This window comes from Stylophora pistillata, chromosome 5, assembly GCF_964205215.1.
Source record: "Stylophora pistillata chromosome 5, jaStyPist1.2, whole genome shotgun sequence".
In the NCBI taxonomy this organism is placed as follows: Eukaryota; Metazoa; Cnidaria; class Anthozoa; order Scleractinia; family Pocilloporidae; genus Stylophora; species Stylophora pistillata.
The window spans coordinates 24205427-24233055 of record NC_142523.1 but is presented as its reverse complement, the minus strand read 5'-3'; the positions used below and the strand labels follow the sequence as shown (position 1 = coordinate 24233055).

The 27629-nt window shown below is 38.1% G+C and overlaps 1 protein-coding gene and 1 pseudogene across 5 annotated transcripts; both read left to right on the top strand.

Moving 5' to 3' along the window:
• Positions 1-496: 496 nt before the first annotated feature.
• LOC111324612 (uncharacterized) lies at positions 497-16722 on the top strand. 5 transcript variants are annotated; one of them, XM_088761002.1, is made up of 10 exons: positions 497-586; positions 788-850; positions 6745-6807; positions 11441-11503; positions 12005-12366; positions 13365-13481; positions 13682-13783; positions 13964-14117; positions 14630-14981; positions 16230-16722. In XM_088761002.1, the coding sequence occupies exons 2-10, from the start codon at positions 799-801 to the stop codon at positions 16546-16548; spliced, it is 1584 nt and encodes a 527-aa protein (XP_088617128.1). In that variant the 5' UTR covers positions 497-586; positions 788-798; the 3' UTR covers positions 16549-16722. The 5 variants fall into 5 exon arrangements, with proteins under 5 accessions (XP_088617128.1, XP_088617131.1, XP_088617130.1 ...); XM_088761004.1 differs by lacking the exon at positions 497-586 and adding an exon at positions 4383-4494 and having other exon boundaries at positions 811-850; XM_088761005.1 differs by lacking the exon at positions 6745-6807 and having other exon boundaries at positions 499-586.
• Positions 16723-18024: 1302 nt separating this feature from the next.
• LOC148730941 (uncharacterized) lies at positions 18025-26233 on the top strand (annotated as a pseudogene).
• The last annotated feature ends 1396 nt before the right edge of the window (positions 26234-27629 follow it).

Genomic DNA, 27629 nt, shown 5'->3' with positions numbered 1-27629 from the left:
TCTTGCCATCATTCACTCACCTACTCACTTATTTCGATGACACACGCGGAAGTAGCCACACAAAAAAAAAAAAAAAAAAGAAAAAAGAAAAGAAAAAACCAGTAAATTCAGCTCCTTCTACCCTTTACCATATTGATCAAAGCGTAAAAAAGATTAAAAAAATAAGGATTGGAAAAAAAGATTACCCAAAGCAAACAAAGATAGCCCTTTAGTTGGTTATGTACTTGAATTCTTTTATAATTAAGCTAATGACATCGGAATGAAGCGACAAAGCTTATTTGCATGTAACATAGACAAGTAAGCTACCACAATTAGTCTTGGAAGCGGCAAATTTACGCATGGTAAACCAAATATTTGAACATTTCCGTCTAAATAACTTTTTACACCTGACAATATTTTGACTAGTTTTGTTTTTAGGATTGTTGTTAGCTACATAGGGTCTGTCATAATTTGCGAGCGTTTCTAAACAGATGCTTAATTGCGTTTGACAACAGAATAGAAAGCAGGAAACGCACTCACTAGCTGTTAAACAAGCAGATTTGTCATAGATAGCTCTCGAACAAGACAATATAGCTTTCCGCCAGAGGTAGTGGTTTTTCCGTTTTAAAATTATCGTTGCTGTGGAAGTGCTTACGATTCGTTAACTATATATATGTATATATTATCACCTAGCTCATGGGCTCACGATTTTGAGCTATTAGAATTGATCTTTTTTTACCTTGTCTTTCTCTCAAGTTCCCTTGACAGTTTTTTTCTTCATTGATTTAAAGTCTAATTTTACCTCTAGCTGCTGTTGTTATGGAAAATACAACTCATAGAGAACCAAGAAGCGACAGTGCAGATCATCAAGGTATTGTAGCTGTATATAGCCTTATTTTTTCTCTTGCTGTAGCTGTGATGGCCCGATCTATCTCTGTATTTCCTGCTGCTTAAGTACTGTAGATAGATAAATACTGTTTATATACCTAAATTCCAACATGGGGAAGCAAAGTATTTCAGTCCATGATGTGTCGCAAATAGCTTTATTTCAAAGCATTGCATTCTAGCTAAATTAGATGATCACAAGCTACCTGTAGCTTTATGCAACTTATATATTGGGGCGTAGCTGACTTACAAGTATTTGTGGTATTCACTCGGCGATAAGTGTCTCCCTTCTGTTTGCTGAGGTTCCTTATTCAAAAAAGCCACTTCAAGAGCAACAGGATGGTCTTAAATAGCATTTGTTCAGTTTTCTACAAGTACACCGACGATTTACTGATACTAATCCTTCACCCCCACCCCCTCCCCCCACTAGAAGTTACATATGTCTTATGAGTAAGTAAATCCTATAATTTCATTTAGTGGTCAAAACTTTGTGACATGCATCCACGCTCCTTATAGTAATTCCTGCTTCAAACGTGACGAGCAAACGAACGGTTTCCCTCGTTCGGTATCGGTAACTTTCGTGCACAACCCGAAGTCTGACGATGTCTTACCCAATCAGTCAATATCGATTCGGACGAGCGATATTGCCGTTGATGGCTTCTTTTCAAAAAAGAAGGTGAAGAAATCCATTAAAAGCGGAAACCTCGCGACGGTGCTCTTGGGAGTGAAAATATGTCCTACGTACTTAGAGTAACGCGCTCTTCAGTAAGCCATGTTGTTAAGTAAAGCGCGCGAACGTTTCAGTGAAGAGCTTTCTCGCCATGTCTCGCTGAAATGGAGAAACATTACGGCAAATGGATATTATTTCGATGGTATCATGACACTAACAATATTTTGGGTCCTGACAGACTAGTTGCAGTGTCTACGTCGCCTTTTGACGTTTACTGATAAGAAATACAAAGATCAGTGTTGGTGAAACCAAATTTTATAAAGGTTGTCTGTGGAAAATGTTATAATCAAAACCCGGTCATGTAAAATTAAAACTAAAAGTATTAATATGGAATCGGTGGAATTTGTTTTACTAAGAGCATTAAACATGAATCAAACACAAAGTTTCGAGATCTTAGTCATCAAAAATCGAGATGCCATCGAATAACAACACCTAACCGTAAAACCTTCAATATTCTTTTAGTAGCATGATTACGTAACCTACATGCCAACGAATCTACATACCAAAACACAGCTAACTACAACAACAACGTGAAAAAAATATATTTGGTCCCCCCCTTTTACTGGCTTTACTGGAAGCCAACGACAGAGGTTTTGCATTTACTCTACACGGCTTTAATTTATACTAAGCAACGGCTATATTTTCTACCTTATAGCATCTACTTTGACCAAACAATTTAGCTGTTATTTCTCAGCTTTACTTCAGTTTTGTTTCATTTCATGCATAGCTGAATAAAAAAGTTGCATTTATCAGTTTTTGAAAGACTGCTAGGTTACTGCTTTGCGTACGCCCAATATGTTCTACACCTGACTGCATTTCCGTATCTATTGTCGAAAGCCGCCTCCAGAATATGTAATTAGTAGTTTTGAATAGATATTTGTTCATTGCTAGCTTAAACATCTTTTGTGTGATAAAATGTTACTAAATGCTCTACGCACTTCAATGCTTTTGTATTATCTCTCTTGACTTTCAAGACGGTGTTAATGACTCAGATGTTAGCGCGAATGAAAGCATATTTTAAGTCTTCATTCATTCCGGCTAGGTGCGCGAGGGCTAATCTTGGGTCTTAGCATCGACTTCGTTTTATTCCATTGCTGTATAATTGTATAATTATTTTAGGTCTTATAATTTTTTTGCAAATTTTGTAGTTTTATATAGTCTCGATATAGATTTATAAATAATTGTGAAAAGTACGCAATTCAGCCTATGGCTGCAAAGTATTTTTATTTTTATGGTAATAAACTATCTATCTATTTTTCTCCTTGTTTGACGAATGACGTATGAGTGCCCAAGAATGTTCTTGCATGCTAATCAAAATGCAAAAATCTTTATTCAATCTGATTTACGCGCAAATGATGGTTTTTGTCACTAATAAAGTAACTTCACGCCACTGAACGCGTTTAAATCTCACAATGAGCCGAGTTTGTAACTTGAAACTTCGCCGCTTTATCTCCCCCGGTAATAAGGGCCACAATTAAAAATGAAATCTAAGCTACTTGTTTCAATTAAATTTCTTTTTCCTCGTTGAAATGGCAGTCGTTCATATCCACGCCTCTTGAATGTCATGTGTCAAGCCCATATTTAATTTGCCGTTTGTATTGCGTATGTTAAAGCCGGTAGCCGTCAGATTTGCACCAATGCATAGAAATAAATTCCGGCTAATTCCTTGCCATTGCTTCCTTTAATCTCCCTGTCTTAATTAAATGCGACCGATTCATTGGTTCCCAAATTAGATTACCGGTAATTTGATGAAAAGGATTGACATTTTTTACTGACGCTCGAGTTTTATTTATTTTCTTACGCGTTGAATGGCTCTGACGTGTAACCGTTCGTTTACTAATTAACGTAGGAGAAACGTGAATCAATTTTCCATCCCTACATACACACAGAGAAACCGAAGCCAACTTTTTTTACCACCCTGTGAAAGCTACTAGTGAGGTTAATATTTCGCTGTGTAGACGTGAGCCAGAGGGAGGAGGGGGAACACATGTAAAGCAAGATCGTACATACGGTCAAGCTACAGTCATGGAGTAGTTAGCAGTTGTAATGCGATCTTGTTGGCAACGTATGAACTGATTTACCTTAACAACTTGTACATGTTTTGTGCTTTGACTTGCGCATGGATCAAGACACCAGTCAAAACACAACTAAAGCAGCCTAAAAGACAGAGCAAAAACTCTGCCTCTATGGAATTCGCGTTCACAATATGAACCTGTCTTTACATTACAACGTCGTTTTGTGTCCTTTACCAACTGGTATTTCAAACCGTCAAACGCCAGACACAAAGTATCTTTGCTCGTGGTTTTCTATTTTACAAATTGCGTTTTTCTCTTTATTTTTTCTGAGCTACGTTGCGTGTTTCAACAGCGTTTCCAAAGCAATTTGTGAAGTGTGTTTTCCTACCATAAATGCTACCGCTTGGATAGTTTTTCTGGTTTGTCTCTCAGAAGGACAAGGGGCTGCAGAATTTCTAGTTTTACGCAATTTCACCGTTCATGTTCTTCCTGCAGTTGCAGCATCAATTCATGAGATCTACATTTTCAGCTTCGGTGGATTTTCATCCCTTGTAATCAGAGGTCAGCTCAGGACAGTTTGGACAATCTACAGTCCAGCCTTTTTGCTGACGTCATACGCTTTAACTCACGATCAAACTGAAGTTTATAACTACAACAAAAGTCCTCCAAATCCCTTGTTTGTGATATTCATCGGAATATTTTGTAATCTTAGATATGTTTACTTTCCATTTCAATTCTGTTGAAGAGAATTTGAGTTGTTTTGTTACATCCAGGTGGACTTTGAAGCAATCAAATGGCATATTGTACAACATCTCCGGGCTTATGTGTGATGAAGTGAAAAGTGTTCTTTTAAAAACTGGATTAAGTTTACTCGAGAATAAAGAAGTGAGTATAGAATGTTTCCTATTTGAATGTAAGAGGCTCGTTCCTGATAGACTTGAGCTTTCTAGTGCGGGAAAAAGATAAACAGGCACGTTGAAAAGATGTCAGAAATTTAATTTCTTTTTATTCTACGCCCTTTACCTCATTGTATACTTGCGCTCAGGTGATGTTTCGGGTGAAAATTTGGGTCAAAGATCGGAATTCTATTGTTACCATTAGTCACTCACCTACTCACTCATTTCGATGACACATGCGGAAATAGCCACAAAAACAGTAAATTCAGCTCCTTTTACGCTTTGTCATCGATAAAAGCGTAGAAAGAATAAAAAAATAGGAATTGGGAAATAAAAGACTACTTAAAGCAAACAAAGTTGGCCCAGGCTGGGGTTGATTATGTACTTGAATACTTGAATCAAATGGCATATTGTAAAACATCTCCGGGCCTATTTGTGAACTGAAAAGCGTTCTTTTAAAAACTGGATCTAGTATACTCGAGAATAAAGAAGTGAATATAGAATTTTTAAAAATCGAGTTTCCAGATGGGATTTGAACCCACGACCCTCCGTGATCTAGTCGGATGCTCTAACCACTGAGCTACAGGAGACTCTATGGTGAGCAAGGGTCAATTAGTGGGTATTGACTGGAACCGCATCACGCGGCTACACAGCCAAACATCAGCTAGCGCATAGAAGCTCACTAACAGCATCACGCTGTCACATTAAAGCATCACATGCATTAAAGCATCACATGCATTAAAGCATCACATGCAGCCAACCAGCCTCCAAAGTGAGCATGTAAAGATGAAATAAACAATTTTTAAAAATCGAGTTTCCAGATGGGATTTGAACCCACGACCCTCCGTGATCTAGTCGGATGCTCTAACCACTGAGCTACAGGAGACTCTATGGTGAGCAAGGGTCAATTAGTGGGTATTGACTGGAACCGCATCACGCGGCTACACAGCCAAACATCAGCTAGCGCATAGAAGCTCACTAACAGCATCACGCTGTCACATTAAAGCATCACATGCATTAAAGCATCACATGCAGCCAACCAGCCTCCAAAGTGAGCATGTAAAGATGAAATAAACAATTTTTAAAAATCGAGTTTCCAGATGGGATTTGAACCCACGACCCTCCGTGATCTAGTCGGATGCTCTAACCACTGAGCTACAGGAGACTCTATGGTGAGCAAGGGTCAATTAGTGGGTATTGACTGGAACCGCATCACGCGGCTACACAGCCAAACATCAGCTAGCGCATAGAATATAGAATGTTTCCTATTTGAATGTAAGAGGCTCGTTCCTGATAGACTTGAGCTTTTCTAGTGCGGGCAAAAAATAAACAGGCACATTGAAAAGATGTCAAAAATTTAATTTATTTTTATCTCACGCCCTTAACCTCATTGCATACTTGTGCTTAGGTGATGTTCCGGGTCAAAAATTGGGTCACGATCAGAATTCTATTCTTGCCATCATTCACTCACCTACTCACTTATTTCGATGACACACGCGGAAGTAGCCACACAAAAAAAAAAAAAAAAAAAAAAAAAAAGAAAAGAATAAACCAGTAAATTCAGCTCCTTCTACCCTTTACCATATTGATCAAAGCGTAAAAAAGATTAAAAAAATAAGGATTGGAAAAAAAGATTACCCAAAGCAAACAAAGATAGCCCTTTGGTTGGTTATGTACTTGAATTCTTTTATAATTAAGCTAATGACATCGGAATGAAGCGACAAAGCTTATTTGCATGTAACATAGACAAGTAAGCTACCACAATTAGTCTTGGAGGCGGCAAATTTACGCATGGTAAACCAAATATTTGAACATTTCCGTCTAAATAACTTTTTACACCTGACAATATTTTGACTAGTTTTGTTTTTAGGATTGTTGTTAGCTACATAGGGTCTGTCATAATTTGCGAGCGTTTCTAAAAAGATGCTTAATTGCGTTTGACAACAGAATAGAAAGCAGGAAACGCACTCACTAGCTGTTAAACAAGCATATTTGTCATAGATAGCTCTCGAACAAGACAATATAGCTTTCCGCTAGAGGTAGTGGTTTTTCCGTTTTAAAATTATCGTTGCTGTGGAAGTGCTTACGATTCGTTAACTATATATATGTATATATTATCACCTAGCTCATGGGCTCACGATTTTGAGCTATTAGAATTGATCTTTTTTTACCTTGTCTTTCTCTCAAGTTCCCTTGACAGTTTTTTCTTCATTGATTTAAAGTCTAATTTTACCTCTAGCTGCTGTTGTTATGGAAAATACAACTCATAGAGAACCAAGAAGCGACAGTGCAGATCATCAAGGTATTGTAGCTGTATATAGCCTTATTTTTTCTCTTGCTGTTGCTGTGATGGCCCGATCTATCTCTGTATTTCCTGCTGCTTAAGTACTGTAGATAGATAAATACTGTTTATATACCTAAATTCCAACATGGGCAAGCAAAGTATTTCAGTCCATGATGTGTCGCAAATAGCTTTATTTCAAAGCATTGCATTCTAGCTAAATTAGATGATCACAAGCTACCTGTAGCTTTATGCAACTTATATATTGGGGCGTAGCTGACTTACAAGTATTTGTGGTCTTCCCTCGGCGATAAGTGTCTCCCTTCTGTTTGCTGAGGTTCCTTATTCAAAAAAGCCACTTCAAGAGCAACAGGATGGTCTTAAATAGCATTTGTTCAGTTTTCTACAAGTACACCGACGATTTGCTGATACTAATCCTTCACCCCCACCCCCTCCCCCCACTAGAAGTTACATATGTCTTATGAGTAAGTAAATCCTATAATTTCATTTAGTGGTCAAAACTTTGTGACATGCATCCACGCTCCTTATAGTAATTCCTGCTTCAAACGTGACGAGCAAACGAACGGTTTCCCTCGTTCGGTATCGGTAACTTTCGTGCACAACCCGAAGTCTGACGATGTCTTACCCAATCAGTCGATATCGATTCGGACGAGCGATATTGCCGCTGATCTTTGATGGCTGCTTTTCAAAGAAGGTGAAGAAATCCATTAAAAGCGGAAACCTCGCGACGGTGCTCTTGGGAGTGAAAATATGTCCTACGTACTTAAAGTAACGCGCTCTTCAGTGAGCCATGTTGTCAGGTAAAGCGCGCGAACGTTTCAGTGAAGAGCTTTCTCGCCATGTCTCGCTGAAATGGAGAAACATTACGGCAAATGGATATTATTTCGATGGTATCATGACACTAACAATATTTTGGGTCCTGACAGGCTAGTGGAAGTGTCTACGTCGCCTTTTGACGTTTACTGATAAGAACTACAAAGATCAGTGTTGGTGAAACCAAATTGTATAAAGGTTGTCTGTGGAAAATGTTATAATCAGTACCCGGTCATGTAAAATTAAAAATAAAAGTATTAATATGGAATCGGTGGAGTTTTTTTTACTAAGAGCATTAAACATGAATCAAACACAAAGTTTCGAGATATTAGTCATCAAAAATCGAGATGCCATTGAATAACAGCACCTAACCGTAAAACCTTAAATATTCTTTTAGTAGCATGATTACGTAACCTACATGCCGACGAATATACATACCAAAACACAGCTAACTACAACAACAACGTGAAAAAAATATATTTGGTTCCCCCCTTTCACTGGCTTTACTGGAAGCCGAGGACAGAGGTTTTTGCATTTACTCTACACGGCTTTAATTTATACTAAGCAACGGCTATATTTTCTACCTTATAGCATCTACTTTGACCAAACAATTTAGCTGTTATTTCTCAGCTTTACTTCAGTTTTGTTTCATTTCATGCATAGCTGAATAAAAAAAGTTGCATTTATCGCTCTTTGAAAGACTGCTAGGTTACTGCTTTGCGTACGCCCAGTATGTTCTACACCTGACTGCATTTCCGTATCTATTGTCGAAAGCCGCCTCCAGAATATGTAAGCAGTAGTTTTGAATAGATATTTGTTCATTGCTAGCTTAAACATCTTTTGTGTGATAAAATGTTACTAAATGCTCTACGCACTTCAATGCTTTTGTATTATCTCTCTTGACTTTCAAGATGGTGTTAATGACTCAGATGTTAGCGCGAATGAAAGCATATTTTAAGTCTTCATTCATTCCGGCTATGTGCGCGAGGGCTAATCTGGGGTCTTAGCATCGACTTCGTTTTATTCCATTGCTGTATGATTGTATAATTATTTAAGGTCTTAGGATTTTTTTGCAAATTTTGAAGTTTTATATAGTCTCAATATGGATTTATAAATAATTGTGAAAAGTGCACAATTCAGCCTATGTCTGCAAAGTTTTTTCATTTTTATGGTAATAAACTATCTATCTATTTTTCTCTTTGTTTGACGAATGACGTATGAGTGCCCAAGAATGTTCTTGTATGCTGATCAAAATGCAAAAATCTTTATTCAATCTGATTTACGCGCAAATGATGGCTTTTGTCACTATTAAAGTAACTTCACGCCACTGAACGCGTTTAAATCTCACAATGAACCGACTTTGTAATTTGAAACTTCGCCGCTTTAACTCCTCCGGTAATAGGGGTCTCAATTAAAAATGAAATCTAAGCTACTTGTTTCAATTAAATTTCTTTTTCCTCGTTTAAGTGGCTGTTGTTCATATCCACGCCTCTTGAATGTCATGTGTCAAGCCCATATTTAATTTGCCGTTTGCATTGCGTATGTTAGCCGGTAGCCGTCAGATTTGCACCACTGCATAGAAATAAATTCCGGCTAATTTCCTTGCTATTGCTTCCTTTAATCTCCCTGTCTTAATTAAATGCGACCGATTCATCGATTCCCAAATTAGATTACCGGTAATTTGATGAAAAGGATTGACATTTTTTACTGACGCTCGAGTGTTATTTATTTTCTTACGCGTTGAATGGCTCTGACGTGTAACCGTCCGTCTAATTAACGTAGGAGAAACGTGAATCAATTTTCCATCCCTACATACACACAGAGACTGACCGAAGCCAACTTTTTTTTACCACCCTGTGAAAGCTACTAGTGAGGTTAATATTTCGCTGTGTAGACGTGAGCCAGAGGGAGGAGGGGGAACACGTGTAGGGCAAGATCGTACATACGGTCAAGCTACAGTCATGGAGTAGTTAGCAGTCGTAATGTGATCATGTTGGCAACGCATGAACTGATTTACCTTAACGACTTGTACATGTTTTGTGCTTTGACTTGCGCATGGATCAAGACAAGAGTCAAAACACGACTAAAGCAGCCTTAAAGACTGAGCAAAAACTCTGCCTCTGTGGAATTCGCGTTCACAGTATGAACCTGTCTTTACATTACAACGTTGTTTTGTGTCCTTTACCAACTGGTATTTCAAACCGTCACACGCCAGACACAAAGTATCTTTGCTCGTGGTTTTCTATTTTACAAATTGCGTTTTTCTCTTTATTTTTTCTGAGCTACGTTGCGTGTTTCAACAGCGTTTCCAAAGCAATTTGTGAAGTGTGTTTTCCTACCACAAATACTATCGCTTGGATAGTTTTTCTGGTTTGTCTCTCAGAAGGACAAGGGGCCGCAGAATTTCTAGTTTTGCGCAATTTCACCGTTCATGTTCTTCCTGCAGTTGCTGCATCATTTCATGATATTTACATTTTCGGCTTCTGTGGATTTTCATCCCTTGCAATCAGAGGTGAGCTCAGAACAGTTTGGAAAATCTACAGTCCAGCCTTGTTGCTGACGTCGTACGCCTTAAATTATGATCAAACTGAAGTTTATAACTACAACATAAGTCCTTCACATCCCCTGTTTGTGACATTCATCGGAATATTTTGTAATCTTAGATGTGTTTACTTTCCATTTCAATTCAGTTGAAGAAAACTTGAGTTCTTTTGTTATATTCAGGTGAACTTTAAAGCAATCAAATGGCATCTTGTAAAACATATCTAAACTTAATGATGATGAAATTAAAAGTGTTCTTTTAAAAAACTGGATTAAGTATACTTGAGAATAAAGAAGTGAGTGTAGAATGTTTTATATTTGAATGTACGAGACTTGTTCCTAATAGACTTGAACCTAGTGCGTGCAAAAAATAAACAGGCACATTGAAAAGATGTCAGAAGTTTAATTGATTTTTATCTCACGCCCTTAAGTATAACCTCATTGTATACTTGTGCTCAGGTGATGTTCCGAGTCAAAAATTGGGTCACGATCGGAAATCTATTCTTGCCATCATTCACTCACCTACTCACTTATTTCGATGACACATGCGGAAGTAGCAACAACAAAAAAAAAAAAGAAAAAAAGAAAAGAAAAAACCAATAAATCCAGCTCCTTCTACCCTTTACCATATTGATCAAAGCGTGCAAAGATTAAAAAAATAAGGTTTGGAAAAAAAGATTACTCAAAGCAAACAAAGATAGCCCTTTGGTTGGTTATGTACTTGAATTCTTTTATATTTAAGCTAATGACATCGGAATGAAGCGACAAAGCTTATTTGCATGTAACATAGACAAGTAAGCTACCACAATTAGTCTTGGAAGCGACAAATTTACTTATTGTAAACCAAATATTTGAACGTTTCCGTCTAAATTACTTTTTACACCAGACACTTTTTTGACTAGTTTTGTTTTTCGATCGTTGTTAGCCACATAGGGTCTGTCATAATTTGCGAGCGTTTCTAAAAAGATGCGTTTGCGGACAACAGAATAGGAAGTATCAATCTCACTCACTCGTTGTTAGACAAGCAGATTTGTCGTAGATACCTCTTGCACAAGATACTAGCTTTCCACCCGTTGTAGTTCAGAGATAGCGGTTTTTCCATTTTTAAATTTTCATTGCTATGGAAGCGCTTACGATTTGTTAATAAGATATATGTTATCGGCGAACTCACGGGCTTACAATTTTGAGTTTATAGAATTGATCCTTTTTTCCCTTCTCTTTCTCTCAAGTTCCCTTGGCATTTTTTTCCTCATTGACTTAAGTCTAATTTCACCTCTAGCTGCTATTGTTATGAAAAATACAACACGGAGAGAACCAGGAAGCGACAGTGCAGATCATCAAGGTATTGCAGTTATAGCCTTATTTTCTCTCGTAACTTGTTGTGGCTGTGATGGCCCGACCTATCTCTGTATTTCCTGCTGCTTAAGTACTGTAGACAGATAAATACTGTTTATATACCTGTACTCCAACATGGAAAAGCCTAGTACTTTGGGTCCATGATGTGTCGCAAATAACTTTAACAGTTTTACAGCATTGCATTCCAGCTGAATTAGATGATTCCAAGCTACCTGCAGCTCTCTGCAACGTATATATTGGGGCGTAACTGACTTACAGGTATTTGTGGTCTCCACCTGGCTATAAGTGTCTCCCTTCTGTTTTCTTAGGTTCCTTATTCAAAAAAGCCACTTCAAGAGCAATAAGCTGGTCTTAAAAAGCATTTGTTCAGTTTTCTACAAGTACACCAACGATTTACTGATACTAATCCCCCACCCCCACCCCCCACCAGAAGTTACTTATCTCTTATCATGGGGGTAATTACATTCTATAATTTCATTCTGCACAGTTGAATTCAAGCAAAAGAAATGTCTTTCCACGCGGTCCGTTAGGATTGCAGCAGTTTTGGTCGGCATTTCTCTGGCAGCCGTTGCTGTTTTGTCAGCTTATGCTGCGGGTGCGTTTGATTCTAATCCAGATTTACCGGAAATTATGGAAGGAGAAGCAACATTTACCGCTGATGACGGCAAGGGTGAAGTTTTCCATGTTATGATCGATTATAAGAGGAAGCTAATCCAACTAACTTCATTAAATGATCTGGCAGCATCGCCACAATTATTTGGAAGGCGCCTCATGTCCTTCGAAGAAAACAAAACAGCAAACGGGACGCGAATTAATGCAACAAAAATCGTCATACAGGACTACAACACGGTGAGTTCCAGTGTCATACCATAATTTTCGCAGGGTTGTGGGAAAAGAAACTGAAAACAAACACAAAAAACATAAAACAGAATTCCAATACGCTCAAATACATACTGGTCGTTGAGGGAGAAATCGAAAGTAGGGATATATAGTATAAAAATTCCTCTTTCTATATCAAGAATACGAAAGTCAAAGGTGATTTATGACTTTACCTTCGGACTTCAATTAACAAAGATTTTTTTGCGATTTTATTTCTCCGTTTTTTCTCCAGTTTTGATTTCGATGGAAGATACAGTAAAAACCAGCGTATAAAACCTGTTTAGCTAAAATTTCCCAGTTTCATCTAAGCACCCTAATAGTTCTCTACAGGTTCCTATTTTTAGAGTAAAGAGATTTTTTAAATATGTTGCAGTACATCACATGCATGAGGCAGGGAGGAGGGGGGTTAGATAAAGTCCTCTATTAAAAGAGTGTCCCACGGCCAAAGTGACCCAGACATTAATCAACCCATTATTATTAAAGCTGTTGTTTTTGACAGTAATTTTGTAAACCCAAATAAAGTGTTATTGTTGCGGAACTATATCATGAATATAAAAAAAAAAATAAAACAAAACAAAACAAAGCAATAAAAGAACAAAACAGATTAGAAATAGGTCAATTTGTGAAGTTTTAAATAAAAACCATAGAAACTTCGAATTCGCGGGATAAATTTGCGGTTTTTGAAATTTCAAGACCATGCTTTGTTCAAATGTAAAGGTGTTTTTATTTGTTATCGCTGCATCGCATTTTATTGTCATATCTATGCCATCGCACTTTTCAAGCTTGTAATTAATTCTGGTTACCAAAATTCAGCGATAAAATGCCTCTTTGCGTAAACTGACATGAAATCCACGTAATTACAATGGCATATGACCAGCCTTGCGCCAGTTTGAGAATGTAGAAAACAAACAAAGTTTATTTACTGCCTTAATTGTTGCTTTTTCGGTCTTATATATTCTATTTCGCAGAGGAGAAAGTACTTTATTGTTCCAGAGCATGGAAATTCAACAACAAAGTGCATTTATAGTGATCTTGATGGAGATATGATTCCCAGGCATTTATTGAAACACGCAACCCTCAAATCGGTAAGTTATATAATTTTAAATCACTTTTCTGCTATGAATCCTCACTTATTTTAGAACTCGTCTAATCACTGAGATCAAGCACCGGGCCAATTATCGACCTCGTTCCCAGGGTTTCTCGCCTTCCCGCCACCTCGAACGAAAAAGGGCGGGAAGATGAAAGACCTTGGGAACGAGGTTGGCCTCTTATCTCCTTTTCACAGGAAAGCGTTGAGGGAAATATGACTCACATCCTATTTCAAGTTGACAATGACACTGATGTGGATGTTTATCGGGCGAAAGGGTACAACGGAAAGATTTACGAGGTGAGATCTTCAACATTTTTTTAAGTAAACAAATATTATCCATAGACTGCTCTTCACCGAGATTATAAATATATTTTTATATACATTTCATGTTTTATTCGACCATGGATTTTTTTCATTCAATAACTGTTTCTTCATTACTTGATTTCGTCAGCTTCTTATAACTTATATCTCTCCTAGATTTATTTACATCTCCCAAACGGTAGCATTCATATGCGTTCTAAGGAAAAAGAAATGAACTTCACGGATTATAAACGTCTAAACTGCTACAGGTATATTGAAGAGAACGACACAATTGAGGGGGCCTTTCATCGGTCAAACGACTCGAAACTTTGTAAGTTATTCATAAGTTAATATTCATCCTTTCATTCAACTAACAAAACAAACTTTGGCATTCATCATGGGTCATGCTCATGAATACCAGTATATCCAAATTCAAAAGGATTTTCAATGATAACTTTTTTATTCTTTCTATTCCATGACAATTCAACCAACTTCAAAAGAGTATATTACTGATTGAAACAAATAAACATATAAAGGGAGATATAACACTAAATATATTTACGTTTGTTTTGATGTTGTTGTTGCAGTTAGTTTTTCTTAAGCTCCATCACACAGTCGTGTCTGTTTCAAAGGTAGATGAAAATACATGCAACTGATCGGCGCTTTTAAACATTGCAATAGCCACTTTGAGTACGAATTTAAGATATATCAGCACATTTAAGACATCTTAAATAGAATAACAAGATGGCGAAAAAAGAGACGAAAGAAAATGTTTTAAATTTGTTACTGATAGCCAAAGAACCCTTTTGTGAGCAGAAGTAAATTCTTGTCTGTTCTACTTAGATCAAGAATCAACCGGATCCCCAGATCCTGAGATAGAGAAGACTATTCAGGAAACCTATTCCAACTTGACTCAGCTGTTGAACCAAACGACATCATCTAGCAATGAAAGTCTGGCCAATCAACTGTCGATGACCTTAAGACGCCAGCGCCGGGAGATTGGATGGCGCGGAGGACTCCTAGACTGGTGGTGGTACGGAAACTGGTGTGGGGCCAACCACGGTGGTTACTCCAAGTACCCAAAGTCATCTTGCAATGATGTTTGCTGGCCTACTACAAGCTATGTGAACAGCGCCTGTCGTAGGTGTCTCCCGACAAAAGACGGATTAGATGTAGCGTGTATGGAGCATGACAGGTGACGAAATTTCTCAGAACAGTTTGTTGCTCCGTTGAGATCACAATTTCTCATACGCTTGATGACACATATTCCAACACAATTTTGTGAGCTTTGGTTTAGAATAGCTAGTACAATAAAATTTTGATCACTTTTGAATATCCAACGAAAAATTTAAAAGTAGCAGATAGAAAGATAATGATATTTATTTAAATAGCAAGTAGTCGCCGAAATTGAGGGTAGTATTATTGAATAATCGAGGATATTCGAGGGGATTATCAAGCAATATTAATCTTCACTGAACCTAAGGCCATCAACTGTGCTGAGTATAATTTCTCAGGTAATTTCCAATTTTGTTCTAATTTCGTTTTGTTGTTGAAACCATTCTGTTACAATTGTTCCGACCAATTGTATTGAGATAAGCAGCCAGTTTCCATTAGAATTTAACAGGTGTATTGAGGTCAATCAACAAAAACTTCATTTCTTTCTTTTGAAAAGTGTTTCGTCAAAATTAGTAGGATTTACTCTCGAGAACCATATTTTCTTCTATCTCGTTTATCACTTCCTGCGTAACATTGACAAAACGCGAGGCAGCCATTTTGAAATTTAGCGCTCCTACTATAATCACCTCGCGCTATGGTAATTATTGCGAGATATGACGCAATCCTCGACCAATAAGAGCACGCGCATCTCTATAGTTACCGCAGCTATTATACTAACAGCCGATACCTGCTAACTATCTTGGCGTCATTATCAACAGAAATTATAATGTCGTTAGGGGCTACTTAGGTGTCCACCATCTTGGATGTGCCAACTCGAGTTCCCCCAGATTCCTAACAATGAACGCACGAGCATTTCGAATCGCTTAAGCAGCGATAGTTTAAGCCAACAAAAGATCAGGATGTGTTAAAGGGACAACTAATAAAAACGTAATTAGCTCTTAAAAGCTGTAATAAACAAAAATCAAGCGCGTAAGAGCTGAAGCGTTTTCCGAAAATTCCAGAACGAATGGAAGAAAAACTGTGAAATTCGTCCACTTTTAAAAATGAGGTCGCTATAAAAATATTAAAGGTTGATAAAGAAAACAGGCGCTAGCGTCAGAACCTTCTTAATATTTGGGTTAGGTATATTTAAGTTTGAGTTATCTCAAAATTGCAAATTTTCATAGTACTGTTCTAGTTCTCCTAAAAGTACCGTGTTAAGTTTTAGGATTTCCTTCTACTAAAATGTAAATGACAAAGCAATGTGCGGTTTCTTTTCATTCTTCAGATGTATTATTCATCGTGGCGGTGGTCCTTGGTGGTGCCAGCCTGTTGGAAATCCATGCAAGTGTGACAGTCCTTTTGTATGGAGAGCCCACCACCAGATGTCAAGTTGCTCATCCCGAAAATGTCGATCCCACGCCCGCCAAGTCTACTTTGTATTTAAACACTTGTTATCCTGTTGGTTTCCCGTCAGGATTTGCTTTCCTTGGATCCGGATTAGATGCAGATGCAAGTGGTGTATGTGTCCCAGGATTTACATATACTGGAAGTGCATTGAATTCAAGATGTGTGCTTTCTTTGGTTCAGGAGAAGTTTTTTCTTAACCTGATAGGCGTATTTACATAGCAGACCGAACATTGTGTAGCAACATGATCGTCTTCAAAACGTCATGATAAACTAGTTGATATCAAAATTGAAAGTGATTTTAGTTGAGCCGTAAGAAAGAATAGATTTAGAACACACGTATCCTTAGGTAAATAAAGATATATCAAAACCCATTTTGTTGTTGTTGTTATTGTTGCGAATAGCAGCTATATGATAATTGGTAACCAAAGTCAGGTTGCACGGAGCAATCGTTTCCCAAAGTCTAGAATACTGATCTGTTCGCGCACTATCCGGAACGCCGAAGAGTGGGGTGGGGTATGGCACGATTAGACGGCGCCAGAAATCTTGCGTGCGCTTTCAGGGAATAACAATAACTAGCGATAGCATTCCACACAAATTTCAATTTTTTTTAGAAGACTGACAAATTACTCAATATGACTTCCAAGGCTGTTTCTCAGAGTTTAAATATTGCCAAGTTTTCAATTCAAAGCAACCGGCTGTAGATTGCTTATCAAGAATAAAAAGTTGGTGCTTTCAACATAAACATCCTTTTCTCTAAAACATGAAATATTTAAGGGACATTTGCAAATCCTGTTCAGCCACCTCGCATTAGATCTGCATAATCAAAATTCGATAATGTGCGGCTAGCAAAGAAGAAATTTTGGTGTTTCTAACGTCAGTGAAACTGTAACTCTTTTTTTCCCCATGAAACTCAGGGAACTTGTCACGGAAATAGCCTATCAAAAGTGGTATGGCCTCCAGACTTTTGAATTACCTCTGTGAAAGGAAAGACGTGTTGTGGGAACGCTTAATGTTTTGATAGGCATTAAAGAAGGTCTTGCTAAATCTGCTTCAAATAAAGCAGCTTTTTCTAAACACTTTTCCCATTCTGGACAAACATGTCACCACTCTTATCTGGCGCTAATCTTTTCACAGATTTTGGACAAGTGAGAATCATCCCCCCATAGACCGTTTTATTTGTCTACATTTGGTTCAGTAAGCGCATGCATCCGATGTACACTGCCTCAGGGATTGCGGGCGCGACAACTTTATAAAGTTGCTGAAAAACAATTAGCGCGAACATCCTTAAGGTTGCTACTGACAGTTCCTCAGAACTTCAGCACTTCTTTTTGGAAATCTAAGGTAACTCATCTGTCGCACTTTGTCTATCCCTTTGCCGCTGGCTCTAAACCTCACAGCCCCTCTCATTTTCACACCTTCTCCTTACCCTAGCTGTTCTAAGTTAAATAACATGTCACACTAAATTGTTCCCAGATAAAGAGTGTGTGGGGGACCATAACTATAAAGTACCATATATGGTACTTTTCCTTAGTAAATTTGTCCATGCACGATTCGAAATGTACAAACTTGTGACTATTTGCATCCTAAAAACTCTACCAGAATCACCCCCCACCGGGAGGATTTGTCTTATCGTCAGTTTTACCGATGGTTTAAATCTGCCGCTCGTATGATAAATGGAGATTTTGAAAAATCCCGCGTGTATTTTAAAGCCACTTCCGCCATTGTTCCAAAGTGGCCACATAAGGTCATATACGGTCATTCCACGATTAGTGGTTATTGCACATGCATATGCTAATGAAAGAAAACTTCGGACCCATTTGACTGGTGTGTTAAACCACGGGAGGCAGCCTAAGGGTTATTTTGACCTTTTCAGTTTCCCCATGACGCAAATCTCACCAGAAATATATTACTCCTGTAACTGGAAAGCATGGGAGAAGACTTGCCTGATACCTTGTACCTTCAAATGGACAACTGTTGGAGAGAGAATAGAAATCAGTTTGTTCTCAACTTTTTCGCTGTCCTTATGAAGCTTGACGTTTTTGTTAAGGTATGTTGTACTGCTCATAAAGAAATGAGGTTTGAAAAGTGATACATTTCATTGAATAGTTTATTTTAATAATTAATAATTAATGATTTGTGACATTAATCTACTGGCACTATGGGGTGGGGATTGCAGTGATCATGAACAAAAGATTCCTTCAAATCCAATTTTTGTCTTTACAGGTAAAACTAATTTTCTTAATGGCTGGACACAATCATGAAGCTGTTGACCAGTTTTGTATCCTGAAGGATATTAGAAGCGAAATAGAAGGACAAACAGAAAACACCTGTAGTCCACAGTAGACATTAACTCAACTGTATTCTTCAGGTATAGCATCATCTCACATCACGTGACCTACAAATACTACAATCAGATGTTCAACAAGTAAGAATCAGAGTTTCATTTTCATTGAATTAAGCTGAGAGGAAAACTCTCTTTGCAGAACCATTTTGATTATTAATGCTGCCGAATACTTAGTCAAAGTTTCACTGCTGGGATGATACTATTGCCAGCTTCAAAATTCTAATTTTACACATATGTTGTTGTCAATTGATAGTCATATTAAATTGTGTCTTACATGCCCTCTGAATTTCTGGTAAAGAAGTACACAAGAACCTTTAAAGGTACTGTTGGGAGGAATGCAATCAGTGAACTTCTAGCTTGGAAAATGACTGTTCTGAATTTATCTTTTAAAACTTGACCACCTGCCATTTGACATTGATAACATATATATGTAAGCTGGTGTTATCCAATTAACAAACAAAGTGAAAAGAAACTATCTGCAGAAGAGTAGATTTGTATCATTATTGAGATGGTCATGTAGTTATATTTTAAGCCTTCAATGGGTTGATGTTTGTACTCTCCTGACAATACGGATGGATACAATATCTTAAGATGTTTTCTCTTGTTAATTGGTAGAGCTTATGACCTCCTTTGAGAGTTGTTACACCCCAACTCCAAGGGCTGTAGAGATTGAGCGTGTTTTTGCTGTAAAGGAGTGGATGTCGCCATTTTCAACTGCACTCCACAACATCTCAAATCCTCATGCTTTTAAATTTACAAAAGCTCCTCCAGGAAAAGTCGTTATGCAATACAAGAACTGGGGGAGGACATGGAGGAAAACTGGAAACCGGTAAACTCTGATCCAGAACAGTGGTTAACTGTAATGAAAGTAAGTGGAAATATCGGCTGTACAATGGAGAATAAATAAAAACAAAAGTTCTCAACAATAGTTGCCACTGATAATTATACTCTGTTCATACACTGAAGATATTACCTTCTTTGGTCAGTTGGAGTATAGCATCCACTAGAAAGGACAGTTTACTTGGCCATTGAAAGAAATCATTACAAACAAGGAAAGAGTGAGAGAAAGACAAAAACAATTGGAGGCTGCTGGGAAGGGGGTGGGTTTTCTGGGGAAAAAACCTGACGGTGTCCCTGAGGATATTGATGATATGGTCAGAACTCAAGTTGCTCCTGTGCGAGAGGTGATTTATGCTCAAAATTAAGACATACAATGTATGCTCAACTCAAGCCTCCTACTCATGCAAACTTAGCTATTTTGGCTAAAGTGTACATATGCCCACCAAACCTTTCCATCATGTGTTTTATTCAAATAGTGTCAGCCACTGCTGAATTTTCCTTTATGTGACCACACACACACTTGTCTATCAAAAGGCTTTCACATAATTGTCCTTATTAAATTAAGTTGTGTAGATAACTTGACTCAATTTATAATTTGTTTACAATTGCAGATGTACAGTGGAGCTTAAAGGAGTCACCAAATTTGCTGTGGTCACCGAAGTAGATAGCTTTGAAGGAGTTCTGCTAGGTAGCATTGTTGCGGTTAATCTTGACGGAAACTACAAACCTCCCCATCTGGAAAAGGTAAAAGAAGTCACTAACTCTTCCTTCACTGTGCAATGGCTAGAGGGTACTTACAAAGGAAAGTGGGTATCATGGCCTAGATGGACTTCCAGCGAGATTCCTAAAGAAAGTGTAATCTATTTGACATCAAATTAGACGAGAATGATAAACTAAGAAAGGAGTCTGTCCAGTACCTAAGGAGGAGATATAAAGAATTAAAAAAAGTTGAAATGCATGTATGTGCAGGTATCTAGGTTTTTCCATTGAAACTTAACTATAATCGATCCAGACATGTGCATGGAAATTCCATAGACCTTCCATTAACATCGTATAATGTGAGATGTCCAGCTACAGTATAATCGATCTAGACATATCCATGGAAATTTCCATAGATCTTCCATTAACATGGTATAATGTAAGATTGTTCAGCTACAATCGATCTTGACATATGCATGGAAATTTCCATAGACCTTCCATCAACATGATATAATGTAAGATGTTCAGCTATAATCGATGTAGACATGTACATAGAAATTTCCATAGACCTTCCATTAACATGGTATAACGTAAGATGTTAAGCTGTAATCGATCTAGACATGTGCATGTAAATTTCCATAGACCTTCATTAATATGGTATAACGTAAGATGTTCTGCTATAATCGATCTAGACATGTGCATGGAAATTTCCAGACCTTCCATTAACACTGCAAAATTTAAGATGTAAGGTTATAATAGATCCTGACATGTATATGGAAATTTCCATAGATCTTCTATTGACACGGTAAAATGTAAGATGTTCAGTAACGTTATAATCGATTCAGATATATGCATGGAAACTTCCAAAGATTTGCTCAAGTGACATGGTGTAATGTATTATTATCTCTATCGTAATGTCTGCATATACATTTGTAGAAAAGATTCTCAGAAAAATCGCTGGCAGATATGCCATTTCCTACTTGGTATATCTAAAGCACGTCTGTATAAATTTCAGTAAATAGTTCCCAAAAGAAATTCTGTCCTTTTTGTAAAAGTTGTTGTAATCAATTAAACTGTGGAGTGGTTATTATAGACTATTAAACTATTTTTCTTCAATCTAGTTGAGTGTCCAGGCTCCAGTTGTTCAAAGGACGGATAACTCTATCCAACGGATAAATCGCTATCCAGCGGATAATTGTTAACAAAACGTACTGCGCTATCCACTGGGTAGAGATTTATCCAGTGCATAGCGTTATCCATCCTTCGAACAACCGGGGCCTGGTCAGAAAGATACACATATCAAACTGTTTCCCCACTGCGATGGACATTTGTTTTTGTCGGTTCCAGCCTGGCGCGGCCGCTAACCCAGATGCCCTCCTGAGCAAATTTTCAAAATGGCGGACAAGCCAAAAAGAGAGATAAGAGAACCAAAGCGATTCTGCAACGAACACTCAGCATACACCCCTGTTAAAAAGGTCATTTCACAGAGAAAATATACAAAATTGTATGATATTGAAGTCACGGAGGTTGACAAACCCAACAAGAGACTGAAAATTCACTACATTGGCTACAGTACACGCTTCGATGAGTGGAGACCCTTCGGAGTTCTGTCCTCATGTACCGGTTCACAAGAGCCAATACAAAAGACCAAACAATACACAATAGCTAACCGATAACTCCTAAACAAAGAAAGAACAATGGTAATTCCCTTGTGAACCGGTACACCAGGACAGAACCCCCTTCGGGGACGGTGAAGCATCTGAATATTTTCCTTCGAAATTGTATAGATTAGTAGGCTGCAACAAAAATTTATTGGACGACGTTTAGGGTAAAAACAGCAATCTAACCTGAAAAAAATGTATTTATTCCGACTCTTTCGGAAAATAACTTTACAAATCTTACTTGTTTATCTCGTAAGTAAACGATGTTGAAGCGCTTTCCGAGCTACCCGATTCTTCTCCCACTGCTTTCACGCTTATAAAACAGGAAACGAGCAAAAGGAGGAAGGTGTGGCTGTTTTGACTAGCCATTTGACGAGGTTCAATCTGCTCCTTGTTCGACAATTTACATATCAAAACAAAGGAAATTTGTTCCTCTCTTTGATTTTGGCGGTACATTTTCAATTCGCCCTTGCGCAAGAGAGAAATCGCCCAAGACACCTTGCTCGGTCTTGTTTTGACCACGAACGCCTTCTTAATTTTGACGGACCCGCTCGGGAAAAAGTGAAAATGACGAGGGAAAAACTTTACTTTGTAGTACGAAAATACACAAAATGGAAAGCCATGATATTATAGTTCAATATTTCGGTGGTACATTGTTAACTTTTTATACAGAGAGTCGGCAAGATGATATAACATCCAAAAATCGCACTCGATTTGAGTGGGCCGATGAAGTGGGCGTGGTAACGAAATTCAGTAAGAGACTATTTGTACCCCGTGAGTTTGATATGTGTAGAGTACATGTTACCCAACATATACTGAAGTCACTGTGGCAAAGAAGCGTCTCTTTGATTGTGGTTTTTACCAAATTTTCCTTACTTCAGAAAATCTGCCCTTAAAAAAACTATGTGTTTTTAACAAATGTTACGTGAGTAGTAAAAACAAGCGCGCGCGGAAAAATAGTCTTTGCATTTGCTCACGTCAGCAGCCCACACCCATTGGCAAATGGTGGACGCTGAGTTGACCAATTAGAGCGCGCTCTTTACTTTGGTTATGTTATAACAGTAGATGGTAAAAATAGCATGACGTCTTGTAAGTATTATTTGGCAGGAACATGAACTGCTTAGATCACTTCGTTTATTTATTTGTTTATTTACTTGGCTTCGCCTGATTATATTAGGGAGGGAGACTACCACAGCCTAGCCAATTACAGTGGACCGGATCCCTCGTTGACAGTGACACATAGGCCAGACCACAACACCGGGAGCTATATTCCCTACTCTTTGCGATAAGTGCGTGGACTCTTTTAAGTCCTCTGCTAACCAGTACAGAGAAGATTTAGGAGACGGGACCTACGGTTTTTCGTCTTTATTCGAGAAGAAGAGATTGTGTAACCTTTTGCAGATGTCATAGCAAAGGCAGCACGTCCCATTCTCATCAGTTGTTTTAAGACCCTGAGTGTTGGTCCGGTTTAGGGCTTGAGCCCTCGACCTCCCGCACGGCAGTCCGGCGCTCTACAACATGACCTAACGATGCGGCGTCGCTTTAATTTTTGATAGCTTCTTCTTCTTCCTTTTAAATTTTTCTTTAGCTTTTAAAATTAGAATGAAGAGCGGAACCACGGACAATGGAACCTTGAGTCTTAGAACTAGATGTGCAATTGCATCGGCCGGTCCTGCGGGGTCCATTTTGGCCTAATACAGAAAATGAATCCATACATTCATACGGGTATGGCTAGGATGCTAAACATAAATAAAAAAAGAAAGCAATGAAAAAATCAACGATGTTACTAATGTGTTACTGTGTTAAAAAAAAAAAAAAAAAACTCTCTTATCTTCTATTTTGTGATGATCGATTCATTACATCTGTTAAAAGAAAAATATCTATTTTAAGGGAACTCATGTTAGGGATATTGTTGGGATCATTTCGAACAAGGGATATCTTTACTATTAAAGGCAACTTTAACCAAAAACAAATGAGTAGGGAACTTATCAGATCGACAGAGGCCTTGGCGTAGTCTGCATTTTTATCAACAACGATATCCGTCATCACAGGGGTCAAAATGTTGTGGACTCACAACATTGACGTCAAACTGAAAACGATTCTTTCAGTGCGTGACACGTTGCATGACAAGTTAATGCGAGCAGTGTCGTAATTCCATTCAGCTTCAAAGTAATTTTGTGCTCTTATCGTTGTTCCTTTTCCCACGTTCATTTTACCCGGCACAGAGAGAAGCTGCAAGCCTTGGATTGTCGTTTTCAGAATCGTGCATTAATAGATAATTAATGCAGAATTTCTTCCAACGCCCCTATATAAGTCATGCAATAGAAAGGTGTCTGTTCTCGAACTTCTCTAGGACTTATTAAAAGGAGGACTATCCTGAACATGAAAGTTCGAAAATTGAAAACCTAATGGACATAATTCTATTGGTTAAAACCGTTTAAAAAAAATAAATGGTCTAGTGTTATTACCATGCCCCACGTAAAGACATTAAACTTTTAATTACTATTACTATTTAAGTCCATTCAAGCTAAGAGCAATTGGTATAATGCAATTACGCATGCACAGGGTTGCGATTGTGAATTTAAATGGCCGACCGACAGACTTCTTCAAATTTTCATATTGTGGTTTGGAGAAATCTTAAGGATACATAGAAAATCTGTTTCTATTTCCACGTAATTTACAGCCTTTTAAACTTCAACTAGAGCGGAAACGGTAGAGAAAGAAAATTTATTTTGCGTTCCAGTTCATCTTGTCCATGTGATGCAGAGTTCCTTTCTGTGCGTTTATTTTTGCCTTATCGCTGTGCTAATTCAATAAGCCCTCCACCTCGATTAAGCACCCTCCTTCCAACAAACGCCCCTCCCTTTAGCCGAATTTATGACTAAGCGCCCGGGCGCTTATTCGAGGAAATACGATGTTCTTCTTTTTTTTTTTTTCTTAACCCCTTGCCCCATAACATCAGCATGCATGTTCTCCATACAGGAGAATTTTTTTTAACAATCATACGCCTCTTTATTTAGTGGTCATTTCCTTTGTTTTCGTGACCTTAAAGTGCATATGACAAGTTTTTTTTTTCCATGAATTTTCTTAGTTTATAGTCTTTGGTTCACGCCTGAAATATTTAGATTTGTTCTGTAAAGAAATTTAATATACTTTTTTCCCTTCAAAACTGCGCTAGTTTCGGCCATTATCTTACCGGAGCCTGGTAATGAATATTTGTAAGTTAATTTATGCGATTCTAGTGATTCAGCGGTGTTGTTGCAAGGAGAAATTACACGCTACCCACTCTGATTATATTGGTAATTTGGTCGACTCTACTATGATACATCCATAGGAGATCTTGGGATTAGTACAAAATAGTCTAAGACAAGATTCTTTAGAATCAAATGAATTCTTATTTGGTGTCTTTAATTCACCAGGCACTGACTTAGGTAGCGAGCCCCACATTATCATTAGCAACCCAAGACCGTCTTCGTTCATCTTATTGTTCTGAATCAGGGGAATAGAATATGTATCTGCGTTCTGGCCTAATCAGATACTTCATCTATTTATTATAAACCATCCGTTCGGTAATTATAATTTTCTGTCAAATCGCTAGACCTAGACTCTTCCTTTCTATTTTTCCTTTGATTTTGGCTTTTGGAATAAACAGTCTTGCATTTATTTTATCCAAACCAAATTTTTTAGTCGTCAAAACTGCGATATGCATCTACGCTTCTGCATAATAATTTATGCACCAACATTACGAGCAAACAAACGCTATCTTTTGTTCGAAATCGGTGATTTTCGTGCGCAAACTGAAGTCTGACGATGTGTTTGACCCAACCAATCGATATCGATTCGGACGATCAATACTGCCAATGCTAGCTTCTTAAGTGAAGGAGTCGATAAGAAGGCGGAGACCTTCCGGCGAGTGCTCTAAGGGGTGAAATTAAAATATTTCCCACGTACTTAAAGCAACGCACTCTTCAATCAGCTGTGTTGTCAAGTGAAGCGCGTGTCAGTTTTGTGAAGGTTCGTTCGATCTTCGCCATGTCTCGCTATGCAATGGAGAAACATTACGGCGAATGGATGTTATCTCGATGGTACGACAACATTCCGGGTCCTGACAGACTAGTGGAAGTGTCTACGTCGCTAAGTGAAGAAGAAGCGTACGATTTTGTCAATGCTTGGTCCAAGAAACTTCTTACGCCCGCTCTCGATCCAGAGCGTCTCAAAAGCATCACGGAGTCTTTGATCACAAGCCATTGGAATCAGGCTTGCAGAATGGGTTGTCTTGCCGTGCAGTTTACGTACATCAATGGCTTTTATCACCGATTTGTTTGGAGGGTTTCTTAATCAAACGTTACTCGTTCATCATTACATCTTACTAAGGCATCTTGATTCACCACCGGTACAAGCAAATCAAAGATTTGATCTGTGATTATCCACTCAGCACTGTGATTTCTGAGACTATAATATTTTAGCGAAGTTAATATTGTAGACCATTGGTTTTGTTTCGCCGTAAGAAACTGTTTGATTTACGTTTATTCTTTAGCTGAAGACCTTTGGTGTTTTGATGTTTCTGCTAGACGCTGCAGGAGCTCATATCACAATATATATGAGCAGTGCGAAAAATTAACAAATGTTATTCATGACCTTTGAAATCTTTCATCTGCAAACAAACTGTGTCAATTTGTAAAACTTATAAAGGCTCTGGGTTTTCTACCAAATTAATTAAAGTGAAAATTGTCGGGAAAACTATTTTATTCCCAAGCTTGATCTTTTCTTTTGGACGATTATGCAAAAAGTATGATTGTTAGTGACGGCGGAATTTCCCTCAAACAAATCAACATGTGTAGGAAAATAAAAGCTTATTAAACAGCGTTATTGTGAAAATGTTAGATGTTGAAATAAGAAAAGGGAATGACGTGACCCGCATGCTGTGATGTCGTGCGCCTTCTGGAAAGGAAAACAGGAAAACTTTAGGATCGTGTACCGTAATAACATCTTAATTTGGTGATGTCACCCGAGATTCATAATTTTTTTCCCGTCAAAATGTGTCTTTAAAATCATCGCCTTAAACCGCCAAAATGCAATTTTTGTGAACTCGTAAAAAATCAAAATCCCATTTGTAAGCTCGCAAAGATTTAGAAGTTTACCTCGTGGAATAAACTGTGTTCTGTAGCGTATTACAAGCGAGAAGCGTGGGGAAGATTCCAAACACCGCTGGTTGTCGTTCGTACTTCGTGAACGACTTCGTCGTCCGAGTGCTAGCCGAGTGGCGACCAACTTTCGGGTTTTCGGTTCATCATACGATTTCGCCAGTCCAAACTGAATACCTTTCCGTTTTTCGGTCTCGGCTCCAGTGGACATCAGTGAGAAACATAAGTGACTGGGAATAACTCGCTCTGAAAAAGGCCTGATCATGCTCGAAACGTCAGCTCCAGAAACTCTTGCCATTTTGCAACATGAACCCAGTTGATAAAACCAAATTATCTTGCCAGATACGCTTGACCAACGAGGCACCACAATTTCTTACCCACTTTCTTACCCCCTTTATTCAAATTCAATTGACTTGGACAATTTCAAACAAATTTAATCACGAATGTTGATTGACTTTATCGTTCCATCGAAGGAAGCGTTAGAGAAAAAATGTAAATACGGTACTAATAAAGGTGGATGACGTTCTCTTTTAATTACACTTAACTGGTTGTGGAAAGCTTCCAACGTGTCTTTATATTTATTTTTCCAC

Excerpts from the sequence above, each read along its gene's own strand:
- LOC111324612 (XM_088761001.1), top strand. The coding sequence starts at position 11,314 with ATGTTATCGGCGAACTCACGGGCTTACAATTTTGAGTTTATAGAATTG. Across the intron at positions 12,367-13,364 it reads TCATACAGGACTACAACACG|AGGAGAAAGTACTTTATTGT; the intron begins GTGAGTTCCAGT and ends TCTATTTCGCAG. Across the intron at positions 13,482-13,681 it reads AACACGCAACCCTCAAATCG|GAAAGCGTTGAGGGAAATAT; the intron begins GTAAGTTATATA and ends TCCTTTTCACAG.